A 16403-nucleotide genomic window follows, 5' to 3' on the forward strand; every position below is an offset into this window, starting at 1 on the left:
GCTAGCTCCACCTGTGAGCATGCGCTCAATCCTCTGGTCAAGGCGAGCCTCTCGGGAAGTTCTACGCATGCGCGACCGCAGGGTTCAGGGTAAGGGGAGCGGTTGGCGCCTTCCACCCGGTGTGCGCTTGCGTGGAGACAAAAGCCCGCGAGGGGCGGGACTTGAAGGAGGCCCGCTCATTTGCGTTTTTGGCGGGAGAAGTGCGAGCGAGCACGCCTCTCCTGTGCTGTCCTCAACCGCCGTCCGTCGCTGGTTTCCCTCAGCTGTGTCCCGAGAGTCCCGACCAGGTACGCCTGCCTGTGGCGACTTCCGTGGCAGGGCCCCAGAGACACCGCCCGCCGTCCAAAACCGCCCGAGTTCTGACCAAGCCCCCCCGGAGCGCGTGAAGGAGCCCTCGGGAAGTGTTGTCTTGGTTGAAGCAGGGTGTCTGGCGCAGCCTCGGCTGTGGAAACTTGTTCGCCTGGCCTGGAACGCGCGAGAGCCGCTGCCTCCCGGCGGGGATGACAGGCTGGTGCGCCACCAGGCCCTGCTCCCTCGGGAAAGTTTAGTGGCGACTTTGGAAATCCTGTCGGAATCTTGAAACTTCGGGTGGCTTTTTGTTGCTTGTTTTGTGTTTGTTGTTGTTGTTGTTGTTTGAGACAAGCTCCCGCGTCGCCCAGGCCGGCCACGAACTTGTGACCCTCATGCCTCAGTTTTAGGATTAAAGCTCTCCCAGCCACGCCCAGCCACAATCTTCCAGAACGTTAGAAACCTAACGTTAGGTTTGGTTTTGATTTTGTAGGTGGGGCAGGTATATGGTTTTGATACAGGGTTTCTCTGTAGCCTTGACTGTCCTGCCTGGAATTAGCTGGCTGTGAACTCACCTGCCTCTATCTCCTGAGTGCTGGCTTTAAAGCTGTACACCACCACCTCCTAGCTTACTGTTTTGGTTTGTGTGTGTATTTTTTTATGTTTTCCTGGCATGTGTGTATGCATACCAGGTATGTGCCTGTAGAGACCAGAAGAGGGTGTTGTATGCCCTGGTACTCAAAACTTGGGTCCTGCTGCCTCGGCCTCGAGAGTGCTTGGCATCACAGGTGCCATCAACTAGAATCTTTTAGATATCCCCTCAGATTTCTCAAACCTGTGAGAGGCTTTTCTTATAAAAATCCTGGTGGAGATTCTGTATTCAAGTCCTAATTGATACTCTAGAAATCTGAACTGAAGCCCCTATAAGTTCTACTGGGGACCCTGAAATCTAGTGACACCCCAGAAATGCAGCTCTTGAATTTTAGTTTGGGGACCTACCCATGTCCAAGGCCCCTCAGACACCCACCAGCAACCTGATGTCCTTCGTTCCTCAAAAGTTTGTCCAAGTTCAAGAGATCCTTTCCCCTTGTCCCTTTTCCTCCCTCTGTGTTCCTGAGTCTTTGAAATTATCTCTCCTCCCGGGTGCCTTGCCTTCTAAAAGCAGCTGGGGTGGACAGCAGGAGGATGACCACTAGCTGAAGACCAGCCTGGTTTACACAAGAGGCCCACTGAAGCTACAGCTACATAATGAGATCCTGTCTCCAAAAGCCAAAAAATAATGTCTCCAGAAAACGTGCAGCTGATGGAATACAAAGCAAGCAGTGCCGATTGCATTTCATGAGAAAAGGAGAGTCAGGCCGGTGGAAACCCAAACCCTCTGTCTCTTGGCCCAGGTGCCCTGTCAGCCTCGGGTGCACTATTGCCTCGCCCCTGGAGGAGTTACTGATCATGCCTCCTTTTCTCTTAAACGGGACTTGTTTTGGCTGACATGATTGTAAGAGAGGCAAGACAGCACTGTCAGGGTGCAGAGGAGGGAGTCCCTGTGACCATAACCGCCTGTGAGAGTAAGCCCTCAGATACGAACAGGCCTCAGGAGCTGGGGAACCAGGGAGCAGCAAGCCTAAGATGATTCTGAGTCCCAGGACCACAGAGAGTAAGGGATGAGGAGATCGCAGCACTCTGAAGCAGGTAGAATCCTGAGTTCTTGGCCAGTCAGGGCTACACAGAGTGTCTGGAAAAGAAAGAGAAAAAAATTATTGAAATACTGAAACACTTACTACTCTTGCAAATGACCCAGTTTTGATTCCCAGAACACGCAGGGCAGCTCACAACCATCTCTAACTCCAGTTCCAGGGGCTCTGATGCCCTCTTCTGGCCTCCATGGGTACCAGAGACACATGCAGACAAAGAATTCACATAAAATAAAAATAAACCTTAAAAAAGGGGGGGGGGCCAAGGAAGCAGTCCTGATGGTGCACATTCCTGCTGAGGCAAAGAGATCACAAATCAAGGTGAGCCTGGCCATCTTAGGGCTAGGGTGTAGCTTAGCAACAGAGCACCTGTGTAGAATTCATACTGGGGACTGGGGTGCGGTCAGCAGTAGAGCAGTAACCTAGACTCCGCCAGCAAGAGATGGACGGTATGGCTCTGTGATAAAAGTGACTGAAGGTGCGGCTAGAGACATGGCTCAATGGTTAAGAGCACTGTCTGTTCTTCCAAAGGTCTTGAGTTCAATTCCCAGCAACCATGGTGGTGGCTCACAACCATCTATACTGGGATCTGATGCCCTCTCTGTCATGCAGGTATACATGCAGATAGAACACTCACACATAAATCTTTTTTTAAAAAAGTGATTGGAAGCAAAGGAGAGCAAGGCTAAAAGTGCTCAAAGACCAGCAGTCCAAACACAGTATCAAAGGAGTAGGAGTATTGCTTATTGCTAGGAGTATTGCTACCTCCTAGCAATAAGGAAGCCTGTTCAGCTTGGCGTTCGGCTCCAGGTGGAGTGAGAGATGTTTCTAGAGAACAGGAGGTAGGAAGAAAGAGTCCCAGACAGAAACCACATGAAACAGCAGTCCAGCTTACAAAATAGCATGTAGGTCAGAGTTGCTAGAAAACAAAGCATGATTTGGGGAGAGAAAGCAGCTGGCCCAGGCCACACTGTGCTTCTGTTGCTAGACCTAAACAGGCTCTGACCCAAGGAAGTCATGACCAGGCAGGTCAAAACTGCAGCCTGTGGGGATGGACCGGAACCTGGGAGGAACATGGCCCACACAGAACAAGGTGGGCCTTAGGTAGGGCTGTGAGGAAGAAGAGCACATGGTGGACAGGAGTGGCGATTTGATAGGTTATGGGGAGGAGAGGTAGCCACAAGCCCCAGGGGCAGCAGTTGACCCCACCCTCTTCCCTTCCACTTTGATCTTGCTGCCTGCTCTTTAGTCCTCAGGTTGCCATCCCACACCTCAAATCCATAAAAACAGTTTGGAGTTGGGATGGGGATGGCAAACAGGTTCTGAGAACCCTGAGGGCCTGTGGCAGAGATGGAACAGTTGAGTCCAGACCAAGCATGGCTAGTCTGAGGAAGCCATCTCTGCTTGTCCTTCTAGGAGCTATCTGGGCAGCCTGCCCCTTTGCCAACCCTCCTAGCAGTGGAAGGAACCTGAGAGCTTCGCCAGCAGCTGTAGAGCAGCAGGAGTGGCCCATGGACCTGCCAGAGGGTGAGGCTCGTGGTCCCTCTGCACAAAGTAGGTGTCTGCCTGGGAGAGGAAAAGGGATCTGTGGGTCAGGCTGGGAACAGGAGCGATGTTTGGGTGGGCAAAAAGTGTCAGTTGTGTGCTGGCCACATGTCTGTCCCCATCTCTGGAGGGTTGTTTGGGACAGAGGGCTCTACACGGTGTACATCCACCTCTTACTTTGGGTAAAACAGGTGCCTTGTCACCTCTGTCCCTCCTGCTGCACTTCTCTTCCCAACACTGGCATCTGTCTACCACCTGCTTAGTCTAAGGCTCCCCTGGGGTATGGAGAATGTGATCCACTCTTGTATGTGTGTCTGTATGTGTACAAATACACACGCACAATGTAAGAAATGGAATCCAGGGTTTTGTGTGTGCAAGGCAACCAGTCACTACTGAGGTGTGTCCCTATCTCTGGGTTTTGTTTTTGTTTTTGAGATGGTCTGGCTTTGAATTCTTCACTCCTAACTCAGCCTTCTGAGTGCTGACACTGCATATGTGTGCTTCACCATGCTCAGCTCACATGTGTAACTTTTAATTTTTGTTTTGTTTTGCGAGACAGGGTTTCTCTGTGTAGCCTTGGCTGTCTTGAACTTGACCCTTTTAATTTTTTAAAAGAGACAAGCTGGCTGGGCTGCGGTGGCACACAGCTTAATCCAGCGCTTGGGAGGCAGAGGCAGGCGTATCTCTGAGTTTAAGGCCAGCCTGGTCTACAGAGTGAGTTCCAGGACAGCCAGGGCTACACAGAGAAACCCTGTCTCAAAAGAGAGAGAGAAAATGTGATGAGGAGCTCACGCCTGTAGCCCTGGAACTGGGGGGCTGAGGCACAAAGATAGAAAGTTCAAGGTCAAATCAAGCAGGTGATGCAAGTGTCATTAGCTGCTTTTATTTAACAGACTCTGTTTTCTGCTGAGTTATCCTGTGTTTTCAGACATCTTTAAGAACTAGTATGTGCTTTACACTAACAGACACTTTGTTCCAGCTTGGCCTGCTCAATTGCAGACGAAGCCAGTGCAGCCAGCCTCTGCCCACTGATACTGCTGCCCCAAAGCAACGCCTGCTTCATCTTGGGCAGATGCAGACACGTGGGTGTGGGAGCCATCACACATAGCTTGGGGAGGAAGGTGTTGGCTCACTGCCCCTCTCCTACAGGCCAGCCTCTGCCTCTGTGTTCCTCACTTCTGTTTTGTTCCTGTCTATCTCTGTCTCTCTTTCCTCCACTGTCCCAGACTCTTCCTCTGTCTCCATCTCCTGACAATATGCTAACAGAGCCAGTCTGATGGGGTAGGAAGTTCCTGCCTTTACATAGGTATTTACAGTCAATGCAAGAACACCCTGTCTTCCAGGCTCCTGAATGTTCACAGGTGGGCCTGCAGCTTTGATTTAAAGCTGAGCTCTGCACCCCAGCCTCAGGGGTGCAAATAAGGTTTTACAGGCAGCATGCCAAGATTAGAGAAGGCTGGCTGGCTTGGGGGATGACTGCCTCCTAAACCTCACCTGCACCAGCAGAGGGCGTGCAGCCACCAGGAACTATGACCATAGCCAGGTCAACTCCTGAGACTGCAAAAGGGAAAGGAAGAATACACCCACATGGAAAAGCAAGGGCTGAAAGACAGGGACAGCAAAGGAGAGAGAAGACGCTTGGAACAGAGTGACAAGGTGGAAGGTGGGAGAAAACAGGATTGAGGGACACAGGACAGAGCTGGACATGTGAGAAAGTTGGGGTGAAAATGGGAAGAAAAGTCCAGAAGGAAAGTAGAGCTGGGCTGTGGTAACAATCACCTTTAATCCAGCACTCAGAGGCAGAGGCAGGCAGATCTCTCAGTTCAAGGGCAGCCTGATCTACACAGTGACAGGACAGCTAGGGCTACACAGAAAAACCCTGTCTTGAAGAAAAAAAAAAAAAAAAAAAGCAAGAAAAAAAAGGGTAGAGGAGGGGCAGAGCTGGGACATGAAGAAAGTGTCTTTCTTCAGGATCTTGGGAAGGGACTATGTAGCAGTTGTCCGGCTGAAGTCCACCTCCCTAACTAGCCTGGGTCCTGAATGTTCTCCTGGGAGCCATAAAGGTCCAAGTCAAAGTGGGGTCAAGAGCCCTTGGAAGTGTCCAGGTGAGAAGGGGACTCTGCTGAAGGCAGCCGTGGCAGCTTCTGATGCCTCTGCCTCCTTAGCTGTAGGAACAGCAGTTACATGGTTCCAAGGCCCTGTAAGTGCCTGTAGTTATGTGCCAAGTGGAGGCCCATCCACACTTCTTCCCATCTTTCCCTAGGACGGAGGTAGCTTTCCTAAGGATACTGCTGAAGCTCAGAAGTTGAGAGCTGAGCTTGCTGAAGGGGGGGGATGAGGTGGGGGAACAAGGACATGACAGGTTGCTTCGCTCTAGCCCAGCTCAGACTCTGACCACGCAGCCATGTGCAGCAGCACTCGTCTCAGCAGGCCAGCCAGTGAGGGGTATGAAAGCCGCCTCCAGCTTGGAGAAACTTTGTTTACTGTCTGCTGTATTCATGCAGTGTGAATATAGCTGCAGGCCAGCAGACCCTGGAAGACAGGCACACACACATACATATGCGAACACGTAAACAGTCTGCATTTGCACATATACATATATGCACACCATACATATCTATAGACAGACATACACCACATACATAGACACACATGCACATAAACACTACACACTGCACACACCCTGAACATATCACACACACACACACAGATGCATGCAGGTACATCTTCACATACGTGGGCAGAGCAACCCTCTCAGTCCTCTTGAGGGGGATTTTATTGGCATGAAAACAGAGCTCCCATAGAATAAGCTTGCCACAGACATGCTGTGGAGCGCTGACTCAGGGGAGTCTGGTGGGAGGCTCAGCTCCTAAGCAGTCCCCTGCCAGCCCTGCTTAGACAGCCCCATCCCTCCTCTTCATCCTGGTACTGGCCCTGACTGAGCTCCTCCAGTGATGACGCCATGCTGAGGATGTGGAGAGGAGAGACTTGGTCCCTGGGGCAAGTGGAAGAAGGGCTATGGCTGGTGGGATCGATGCAGGCTGCCCACGCCTTATCGGATTGTTCCTGGCTTCTCAGCCACCTTCATCCTGGCTCGTCTTTGCTTTCCTCAAGCCTGGTCCCCCCTGCCCATAGGCTGGGAGGCTGCAGAAGGGAGGAGGTGAGGGTCATCTCGGAGCTCATTAACGGCTTCTGAGCCCACTTGGATACAAAATATTAGATAGACAGTAGGGGGCACTCCCTAGCCTGAGAGATGGGACCTACTTGAGGGCAGTGACTCAAAAAACACTCATGTTGTCTTACTGGAAGCCTCCTGCTTTCCCTCACCAGTCCCAACCACAGGTAGCTCTGAATAAAATTTCCCCCAACTCAGCAGAGCCTGGCATTAGGCATCTAGATCCTGGGTGTCTCCTCATATAGGGTGGGTCCTCTTTCTTACAGTGTACCTCTGGGAGCAGCCTGAGGAAGTGAATTCCGAACCACTGCTCAGCCTAGAAGAACAAATCCTTAACTCCACATTTGAAGCCTGTGACCCTCACAAGACAGGTGGGGGCTGGGGAGCCATGGGGAGGGCTGGGCTATCTATGGCTTTCCTTTGGAGGGTCCTACAGGAGCAGAATAGTGACATGAGGAAGGGGCTGGAGTAGGAAGGGCTTGTGGCCCTGGTAGGTAGCCTCTGGCCTGCAGTAGGTAGCAGGCAGCAGTAGGTGCTGCCATGGCTCCTCATCCTCTCTGGTCCATTCTGAGATGGACTGGAAAACTTGACTCAGGGGAGGGACTTGCCTCAGGTGACTCTGCATGCTATAGGGTGGGCATGTCATCAACCCATTGATGACAGACACTATTCCCAAGCCATGTCCTTGTCCTGCTGGCCATTGCCGAGTCTGGTCCTCCCCACCATGCTCTGTCCCAGGCACTGTCTCTGTGGCCCACCTCCTGGCCTATCTGGAGGCTGTGACAGGACAAGGCCCCCAGGATGTACGCCTCCAAACACTGGCCCAAAGCTTGGACCCTTACGGGGAGGGTGCTGGAGCCACTGTGGAATTGGACACCTTTCTGGTGGTCATGCGGGACTGGATTGCTGCCTGTCAGCTGCAGGGGTAAGTCCTTACACCACCAGCCTCTCAGGGGGAAGTGTTTCTTCAAAACTGATCTGCAGCCAATACCAGTAAGGCCCAGGAACCCCGAGTGGCTGGCTTGAGACTAAGGAAAGACATGTGAAAAGATGCGGAGGGGTAAAGGTGTCTGGAGACCAGATGCCTTGTATGATGGTGCAGGGGTCCAAGTAGAACTAGAAGGGAGTAGAAAGGGCTGCCCTTCACAGCCCAGGCCCTGCCATCTGGCCTCACCCTTCTCCCATAGAGCCACTCTCACCCAACTGCCCTCCCTTCATCCCTCAGACCCCTGCAGGCACAGGTCATGGGTCTGGTGGCTGCAGGGGACCTGAGCCTCTTGCCTTTGATACAGGGGATTAGAGCAGACAGAGGAGACCGCCTTCAGGGGAGCCCTGGCTTCTCCACACCTGCCATCTGGTGAGACTATTTATAGAAGGAGATGGGTGGCAGGGGTCAGCGGGGGTTAGCAGGGACTTCTCATCTACCCGCTCCACACAGCAAGGGCTAAAGAGAACTGGGGCCTTTGCTTGCTCTGCAGCTGTGGTGGCTTTCTGGTGCCTCTAGGACAGTCCCCTCATCTTAGATTTTGGGGTCAGGTTTTCTATCCCTCCCAGTTCCAGCCCTAGTATAAAAGAGAGTAACCTTCTTGCCCTCCAGCTGAGGGGCCCTGGGGCACCTACACTGTTGAAATCTTCACGTGGCACAGGGCAGTCTTGGCCTGCCAGGCTCCCCCACTTCATGTTCCATCCACCATCCCCCGCCTCTTACACCCGCTTTCCTTTCTTTTTGAGCAGGCATCTGCCCAGCTGTGTCCAAGCCCTATGCTGGGGTGTTGGGTGCCCAGAACCTTACATCTCAGAGGTGTACTGCTGAAAAGTGGTCTTACAGAAATGCAGCTCTCTTGGCATTCTCTTTGTTTTGTTTTTTCTCTTTTCTTTTCTTTTTTTTTTTTTTTTTTTGAGACAAGGTCCCTCTATATAGCCCTGGCTGTCCTGAAACTCACTATGTAGACTGAGCTGGCCTTGAACTCTCAGAGATCACCCTGACTGCTGGGATTAAAGGCGTGTGCCACCATTCTTTTGGCATTCTTTTGAACCTTAAGACATCTTCAGTCTTGGGGGCCAGGGAGGACTTTGAACAGCTGGGGTGGGCCAGATCTAAGTCTCATAGGGAAAGAGAGAAAGGAGCTGAGGCAAAGGCTGGGGAGTACGCAGGGAGACAGAGAAAGGTAGAGTGAGGACAGATGCAGTGGAGCTTACAGTCAAACTGGCTGAACTCCAACCAATGACAGACTGACTGTTAGTGAGAAGGGCCTGAGGTACCATAGACTTGGAGAAAGCTGGGAACAGGAGAGGAGTGGGCTTGGGGCAGTGGAGGTATCCCTGGTGACTGGTTCTGAAGACCAGGCTGAGCTCCAGATAGACATGAGCAAGCAGCCTATGTAGTAAGAGTAAATTCAGCCCTGGGAAACCACACCCAGAGCTATGTAATTAACTGGTAGGCTAGTCCTGGGACAACCCCAGGGTCCTTGGACATCCCAGCATTTAAAACCACCAGAAAGTTCAACCTCCTTTTATCTGTCTCTTTCTAGCATGCCCAGAAGCTGAGGAGCCAGCCAACTTAGAGAGCTTTGGAGGAGAAGACCCCAGGCCTGAGGGGTGCCTGTCCTTTCCACCCCCTCCCCATTCCATTTTCTTCAGCCTCTCTGGGTGTGGGAGTTGGGAGACTGCCTTTGCCTCAGGAGAGCCTTGGAATTTCATTGTGATTTGTCCTCAGAGGAGCCCTTTTCCTAGCTTCCAGCAACTGCACCACCTAGGAAGCTGGAGGGGAGTGGGAGCAGGAGCAAAATTGGTGACCAGGCCCTTGCTGCCCTCAGGCCTGCCACGGCTGAGCTGTTGAGCAGCCTGGAGGATCTAGAGCTCAGCAACCGGCGCCTGGCTGGTGAGAACGCCAAGCTGCAGCGCAGTGTGGAGACTGCAGAGGAGAGTTCCGCTCGCCTAGGGGAGGAGATCGCAGCTCTGCGCAGGCAGCTGCGAAGGTGAGTGCCTATGCCTTCTTTGCTGACCCCACCTCTGGCTGTCAAGGAGCCTGGGGCTCAGGTACAGGCACTCCACCACCCAGCCCCTCTCTTCGGTCTTCCTCTGCCTGGGTCTCCTGGCCTTTGGGTCAGTTGTGCTCTCTCTCTCTGCCCTCTGCCCACTTTCTTTCTTTGCTGTATGGCCCCATGCTCCCTCCCTCACATGAAGAGTGAGCGCTATCCCCACCCCACACTGCACCTCCTTGTCCCTTGCTCTCCGTTCCCTGTGCCCTTTGGCCTCCCTGTGTCTGGTTGCAGTTGCCCTCCTAGTCTAGGCTATTTTATTCTGCTTCTCCACCTGCCTCCTCTCACATCTGTGCCACCTTTCAGTACCCAGCAGGCCCTGCAGGTGGCCAAGGCTTTGGATGAGGAGCTAGAGGACCTGAAGACTTTGGCCAAGAGCCTGGAAGAGCAGAATCGGAGCCTGATTGCCCAGGCCCGGCATACAGTGAGTGCTGTTGGGGCATGTTTGGCTGCAGAGAAAGGACAGCAGTGAAGGGGCAAAGGTTACCAGGCTTCCAGCTCCTGCTCCCCCACACCCCTCAGGCCTACCTGTCATCCCTCATGATAAGAGGATGTCAGAAGCCCTCCTCTGCCCAACTCTTCAGTGACAGAGACTCTGACTGCATTCCTGGGTCAGGGAGGGTGATAGGCAAGGACTGGGACCAATCCTATCCTCTCTTTGGGGTGGACTAGGAGAAGGAGCAGCAGCACTTGGTGGCTGAGGTGGAGACACTACAGAAGGAGGTGAGCTGAGGCCGCCCATCGTCAAGAGTTTCTGCCCCTGTCCTGCAACCAAAGGGCCCCAGCATCCCTCTGGCTGTGATTGGCCCTGGCCAGTTCTTCCTTTGTCTGCATCATGATGCCCTCACCATCAGGGCGTCAAGCCAGTGGCCTCACCTTGTGGGGCCATGTAAGGCTTAAACCAGAAGACACTTAGAAAGTCCCTAACTCTCAAGGTAGGATATGTAGGGTATGCACAGTAAAATTCAGCAAGCCTGGTTCCATGCCTTCATCCCAGTATTCAGCAATTTGAAGCAAGAAGATTTTGAGTGCAAGGCCAGCCTGGGCTATATATCTTTCAAATAAGACTGTTTGAAAGAAAATGTCAGAATCATCCACTGTTTATATCAGTATGTTGTTCATGGTTTGCTCCCTGGCAATGCAAATGAAGCTGCAAAAACTTGTGAAACATTTTTTTAGCCTAGATATTGAAGTCACCTCCATGAGCATGACAGCCACCTTTATGGGTGTGACTTCCTTTCCTTTCTAAGCTTTTGTTTCTGCTTTTCATTTTGGTGGTACTGGAGGTGGAGCTCTGGCCTTGGGCATGTTGGGCAAGCAGCCACCAGGCCTGGGTGTTGTCCAGGAGCCAGCAGGAGCCTGCATGGTCAGGTTGTGGAAAGGGTGAAGTGCTGGTGCCTACCTGAGGGCCAGCCCCTACAACTCAGATCTGTAAAGTCTCTGTTCACTCTGAACTGTTGTCCACATTGAAATCCATAAAAGTTAAATAATACCCCCTTTGTCCCTCTTGCCCCAAGGTGGCGGATCAGTTGCAGGTCCATGAGGGGGCTCACATCCCAGGCAGCATTGCTCCTCGCTTTACACTCATCTTCTGCTGTCCTATCAGATGGACAACCTTTGTTCCTTCTACTTAGGCCTCATGGGGAGGCCATAATTGCCTTCAAATCTGGGCTCTGCTCTGGCTCCACCTGCTGACAGCTGTCACTCTCCCGGGCTTTGGCTCCCTTCCTGGGAAGGCACCTGTGTGGCCTACCTCTGTTGCTGGGAGCTGGGAGGGGGCGTACTCAGATTCCCAGGTGTCCCTACTTCTAAGGCTCCCCTCCTGGCCAGCTAGGCTCCGGGCCTTGGAGCCAGTCTCTGGCTCTTCAGCCCGGCTCACAGTTCCCTGCCTCATGGACCTCTGCCCTGTGTCTGCACTGGGCTCTTTACTGAATTCTAAGTTTCTCTTCTTCACTGTTGTATGGCTCCCTCGTGAACAGTTATCCTCCTTCCAGGACAGTGGGAGCCCCAGGGCAGGATGCCTGCTGCTTTAAGCCTTCAGTCAGGTATAATATTCTGCAGAATTTTTTTTTCTGTGTATCCCTGGCTGTCCTGGAACTCACTATGTAGACCAGGCTAGCCTTGAACTCACAGAAAACCACCTGCCTCTGCCTCCTAAGTGCTGAAATTAAAGGCATGTGCCAGCATGCCCCCAGTCCTCAGAACATTGTTTTAAGAATTTATTTTATGTCTATGAGTGCTTTGCTTGTATAAATGTCTGTGCACAATGTGAGTGCCTAGTGCCTGTGGACACCAGAAGAGGGTGTTGGATCCACTGGAACAGATGGTTGTGAGCCACCATGTGGGAGCTGGCACAAAACCTGGAGGAGCACCCAGTGCTCTTAACCAATGAGCATCTTTCCAGCCCTCAGAACGTCTTTAAGAATGAAGGAGATTGCCGGGTTATGGTGACACACACCTTTAATCCCAGCACTGGGATGGCAGAGGCAGGTGAATCTCTTTGAGGCCTGCCTGGTCTACAGAGCTAGGTCCAGGACAGCCAGGGCTACTCAGAGAAACCCTGTCTGAAAACAAACAGAAGAATGAAGGAAATCTAATCCCTGTATTTGGGAGGTGGAGTCAGAGGCATGCAGATCTCTATGAGTTCAAAGCTAGCCTGATCTAGATAGTGAGTTCCAGGACAACTGGGATTATGTAGAGTCAGTCTCTCTCTCTCACACTCTCTCACTTTCTCTCTCACACACACGGGCACACACACACACACACACACAAAGGATGAGGAGCCCCCAGGCACCCAGCTGTGGTGGCTGTCAGGCTACAACATGCTGGCTTCAAGGAACATGGGCCAATTCTGCCCAAAGCAGAACTGGATGGTCTGGTGGCTTGGTGGCTTTTTCTCTTAAGTGAGAGTATGCTGAGAATGAAACTCGGAGTCTTGCATGTGTTGGACAAGCAACACTGAGCCACATCCCCAGTCCTAGGTTTTTGTAACAGGGTCTCTCACTGTACAGGATGGCTTCAAACTCAAAGCACACAAATTCCTCTGTACCTAGTCCCTCACCAGCATTTTTTTTCCTCTTGTGGCGTCATAGTCACAGATGGCTCAAGGCAGGTGGGGAGGCACCAGCGCCCCCTCCACACAGACACTCCTGCCTCTCTCTGTCATTTCAACAGCAGTCTCCACCATATCATTGGCTGGGGAGGATCCCTTAACCACAGCTGCAAGGGAGCCTGGAGGATGCCTCACCTTCAGCTTGGACTGGAGACAGCCAGCCAGGAGGGATTGGGACAGCTGTTCCTATAGCAGCCAGGTTTTCTTGTCATTGCCCCCAGAGTGTGTCATGCAGACAGGAGGCAGCCCTGCCTCCTACCCCAGGCCCTGTGCCCTGCAGAGGGATCTCTAGGCTTGCTAGCTCAAACAGAGCTAGAGCTATTCTCAGCCCCTTGCTGGCCTGCAGCAGCTGCCCACTGAGATCTAGAGGTTGAGATCTCAGGTTACAGCGAGGCCTGGTGGAGTAATGGGACACTCGCTCTCCTAAGGTCTGGCCGCTGGCTGAATCCCAAGGACCTACAGCGGGTACTGCTGCAGGAGGCTGCAGGTGCTGAGATGGCTTTTGGGTCCCACCAGGTAGACAGGTGTTGACACAGCACTCCCAGCTGTCCTTCTTCCGTCCTTCACCCAGCAGCCCAAGCTGCTGAGATGAGTGACGCACTGATGACCTGAATCAGGGACGAGGCTGGAGACCAGAAGAGCTGGCCTCTGTTTCCTGGGCTCTGGAGGAGGATGTGGCTAGCCAGACTTCAGGGGCCCGGGACCTTGGACTTTGTCATATTCTTTTCTTTGTTTTTCAAAACAGGGTTCCTCTATACTGAATTGCCTTTTTTTTTAATTTTTAATTTTGTTTTTTCGTCTGATTTGGTTATTTGTTTTGGTTTGGTTCTTGTTATGTAGCCTAGGCTGGCCTGATACTCGAAGCAGTCCTCCTCCCTCAGCTTTCCTAGTGCTGAGGTGATAGGTGTGTTTCCTCGCACCCAGCTTTGGGCCATTTTATTCTTAGGTCCAACTGGGCAGCTGTTGTGGATGCCTTCTCCTGACCTCACAGCTTCCCTTTGGAAGGCTCAGCCCAGGCACCACCTCCTTACCAAGCCCCGTGGCTACCCTACTGCCCAGCTGGACCTCATCAGTGATCTTTGAGCTTAGCATTATCTGCTTCTCCCTTGTCTCCATTTCTGGCCCCTGTGCACCTTGTGCCTAGAGTGCCACCACTTCTCACATGCCTTTTGTCACCCAGGCTTTCATCAGCCCCCTAGAAGAGGCTGAGTGTTAGCAGTGGGACTGGGCATCACACAGGGTGGCCTTCCAAGTCTCTTGGCCCTCTAGTCAGTTTCTTCTGTACAGCTGAGGGGAGGATGCTGTTAATGGCTATCCAGCCACACAGCGTTCTCTTACAGAACAGTGTAATATGGACAGTGCCTCTAGCCACCTGCTTGCAGGGAGGGAGAAGGACAAACTGTGCTGGACCACAGGGGTCCAGCCCTGGGGCATGGTGTCCACCACAAGCTGACCATGGTCTCCACAAGAAAACGAGTTGATTTTGTTGCCGATTCTGTAATTATAAACTTGCTAAAAGAAAGAAGTTATGAGTAGGTAAACACTGGGGTTGCTCCAGGGGACAACCTGACTGAGTTAGACTTAAGCAAGAGATATGGAGAAAAGAAGAAACCAAGGTATAATTATTGCAGCTGGGCATGAGAATTAGGTGTGGTGGCCCATACCTGCTGAAGCAGGAGGCTCACAAGTTCAAAGCTAGCCTAAGCTATGTATTGAGACTGTGTATGTGTGTTCTGGGTTCACTACAGTTTTGTATGTTAGGAAATCTGAATTTTTTTAATTATAATTCTGTAAATGTTTGTCTCTAACATTTTTTTTTAATTTCAAGACAGGGTTTCTCTGTGTAGCCTTGGCTGTCCTGGATTCACTTTGTAGACCAGGGTGGCCTCAAACTCACAGAGATCCACCTGCCTCTGCATCCCTGAGTGCTGGGATTTCTGGCATGCGCCACTGCACCCAGCTTCATCTCTAATATCTCTATCTGATGCATGCTAAGCACTTCTGACTGCTCTAAATGTCTGTAGTCATTCACATTCACCGGCCTGTGTCAGCATGAGTGAGAGCTGTATGAGCTGGAGCAAACTGCTCAACCCCTCTATTCCTGAGTTGCCTTCATTTTTAAAAATGGAAAAGAAAGAAATGCAAAGTACTTGCAAGTTATTATTCACTCATTTAACACACAGGGCTCTGGGAAATCCTGTTATCACCTTAACATAGTGGGGAAACCACCTCTGGAGAAATGCCAGCTGAGATCCCAGCAGGGTGGCGGGAGAATTAAAGGGCTGACCAAGGTACACACATGGCAATTAGCTGTTAGCATCAGCGAGGCTGGTTAGTGAGTATGGCTGTTCCCCACTCCAGAATGGGAAGCTGCTAGCAGAGCGAGACGGAGTGAAGAGGCGGAGTGAGGAGCTGGCCACAGAGAAAGATGCTTTGAAGGTGCAGCGTTTGTCTAAGGCCTGAGGCCTGCTCACCTCCCCGCACCCAAGTCAGCACTGAAAGCTGCTAAGAATCCGCATGCTGCAGGGCTGCCTAGGCAGCTCAGCTGGAGCCCCCTTCAGAGCAGCTGACATCCATGGTTGTCACTGGAGGCTGAAGGGAGACCTGGCTGGGAGGGAAGGGGTGGGCTGCACAGTAGGAGGGTAAGGAGAGATGTGGGAGGCGGCGGGAGGCCCATGAAGAGATGGATAGGTTCCTTTCTTGGCAGCGGCAGCTCTGTGAGTGTGAACAACTCATTTGCCAGCGTGAAGCAGTCCTCTCAGAGGTGAGGGACAGGGAGGGGACAGACCTGCCCTTAGCATGCCTTCCTAATCCCTGCCTTGTGTAACAGGAGCCCACCCAGCTTTGGGGCCTAGCCAAACAACCCAGACTAGCCTGAGGGATTCCCCCAGGTCACAGTGGCCTGCAAGGTCCAGGCTTTCCCAGGCTTCCCCCCACCCAGCAGCCTCATGTCTTGGGGGACTGAGTCCTGGCTCAAGTGGCTTTGTGTCCTCTACCCCAGCGTACCCGCCATGCAGAGAGTCTGGCCCAGACCTTGGAGGAGTACAGAGCCACCACCCAGGTAACAAGGGCCCATTGAACCTTTTCGACCCATCTTTATGGGGTCTTTGCATCTGCTGCTTTCCCTCCCCATGAGACCACTGCATCTCTCTGCCCCTTCATTCCTCATTCTGTATCCTTGTCTTCTACTAGTTATATTTTCTGTGGGTGTCTTTCCCACAGCACTCACCTCTGTGGCTTTTGTCTCCCCCTGGGTAGAGTCTGTCTGGGTGGCTCCATCCTGTTTTCTGTGAGTCTGCCTACCTTAGAAGTGTGCCCCCTACGTTTGTGATATTCCTGCCAGTGCCTTATGCTCTGGGCTGCTTCTGTGCTCTCTTAGTCTGACTTGTTGACATTGCTTCTTCATCCTGGTCCATTGGTTGTATGTGTCTGGGGAGAAGAGTACTTTGGGCTCCACCAGGGCCCATGTTCTGCTCTTCTTGCAGGAACTAAGGCAAGAAATCTCAAGCCTGGAGGAGCAGTTGAGTCAGAGCCAGGAGCACCCAGAGGAG

At 52.3% G+C, this 16403-nt stretch overlaps 1 protein-coding gene across 1 annotated transcript; it reads left to right on the top strand.

Annotated features, from left to right (window-relative positions):
• Positions 1-275: 275 nt before the first annotated feature.
• On the top strand, positions 276-16403 carry Kash5 (KASH domain containing 5; the record flags this gene model as incomplete). The annotated part of the gene is made up of 13 exons (XM_055613459.1): positions 276-287; positions 3396-3533; positions 6966-7070; positions 7438-7624; positions 7992-8056; positions 9231-9297; positions 9516-9677; positions 10047-10164; positions 10413-10463; positions 15214-15291; positions 15560-15616; positions 15854-15913; positions 16338-16403. Coding segments are annotated over exons 2-13 (1059 nt in total), but the record flags the coding sequence as incomplete, so codon positions are not given.

The sequence above is a fragment of the Psammomys obesus genome, unplaced genomic scaffold, assembly GCF_907164565.1.
Source record: "Psammomys obesus unplaced genomic scaffold, mPsaObe1.curated_primary_1811, whole genome shotgun sequence".
In the NCBI taxonomy this organism is placed as follows: Eukaryota; Metazoa; Chordata; class Mammalia; order Rodentia; family Muridae; genus Psammomys; species Psammomys obesus.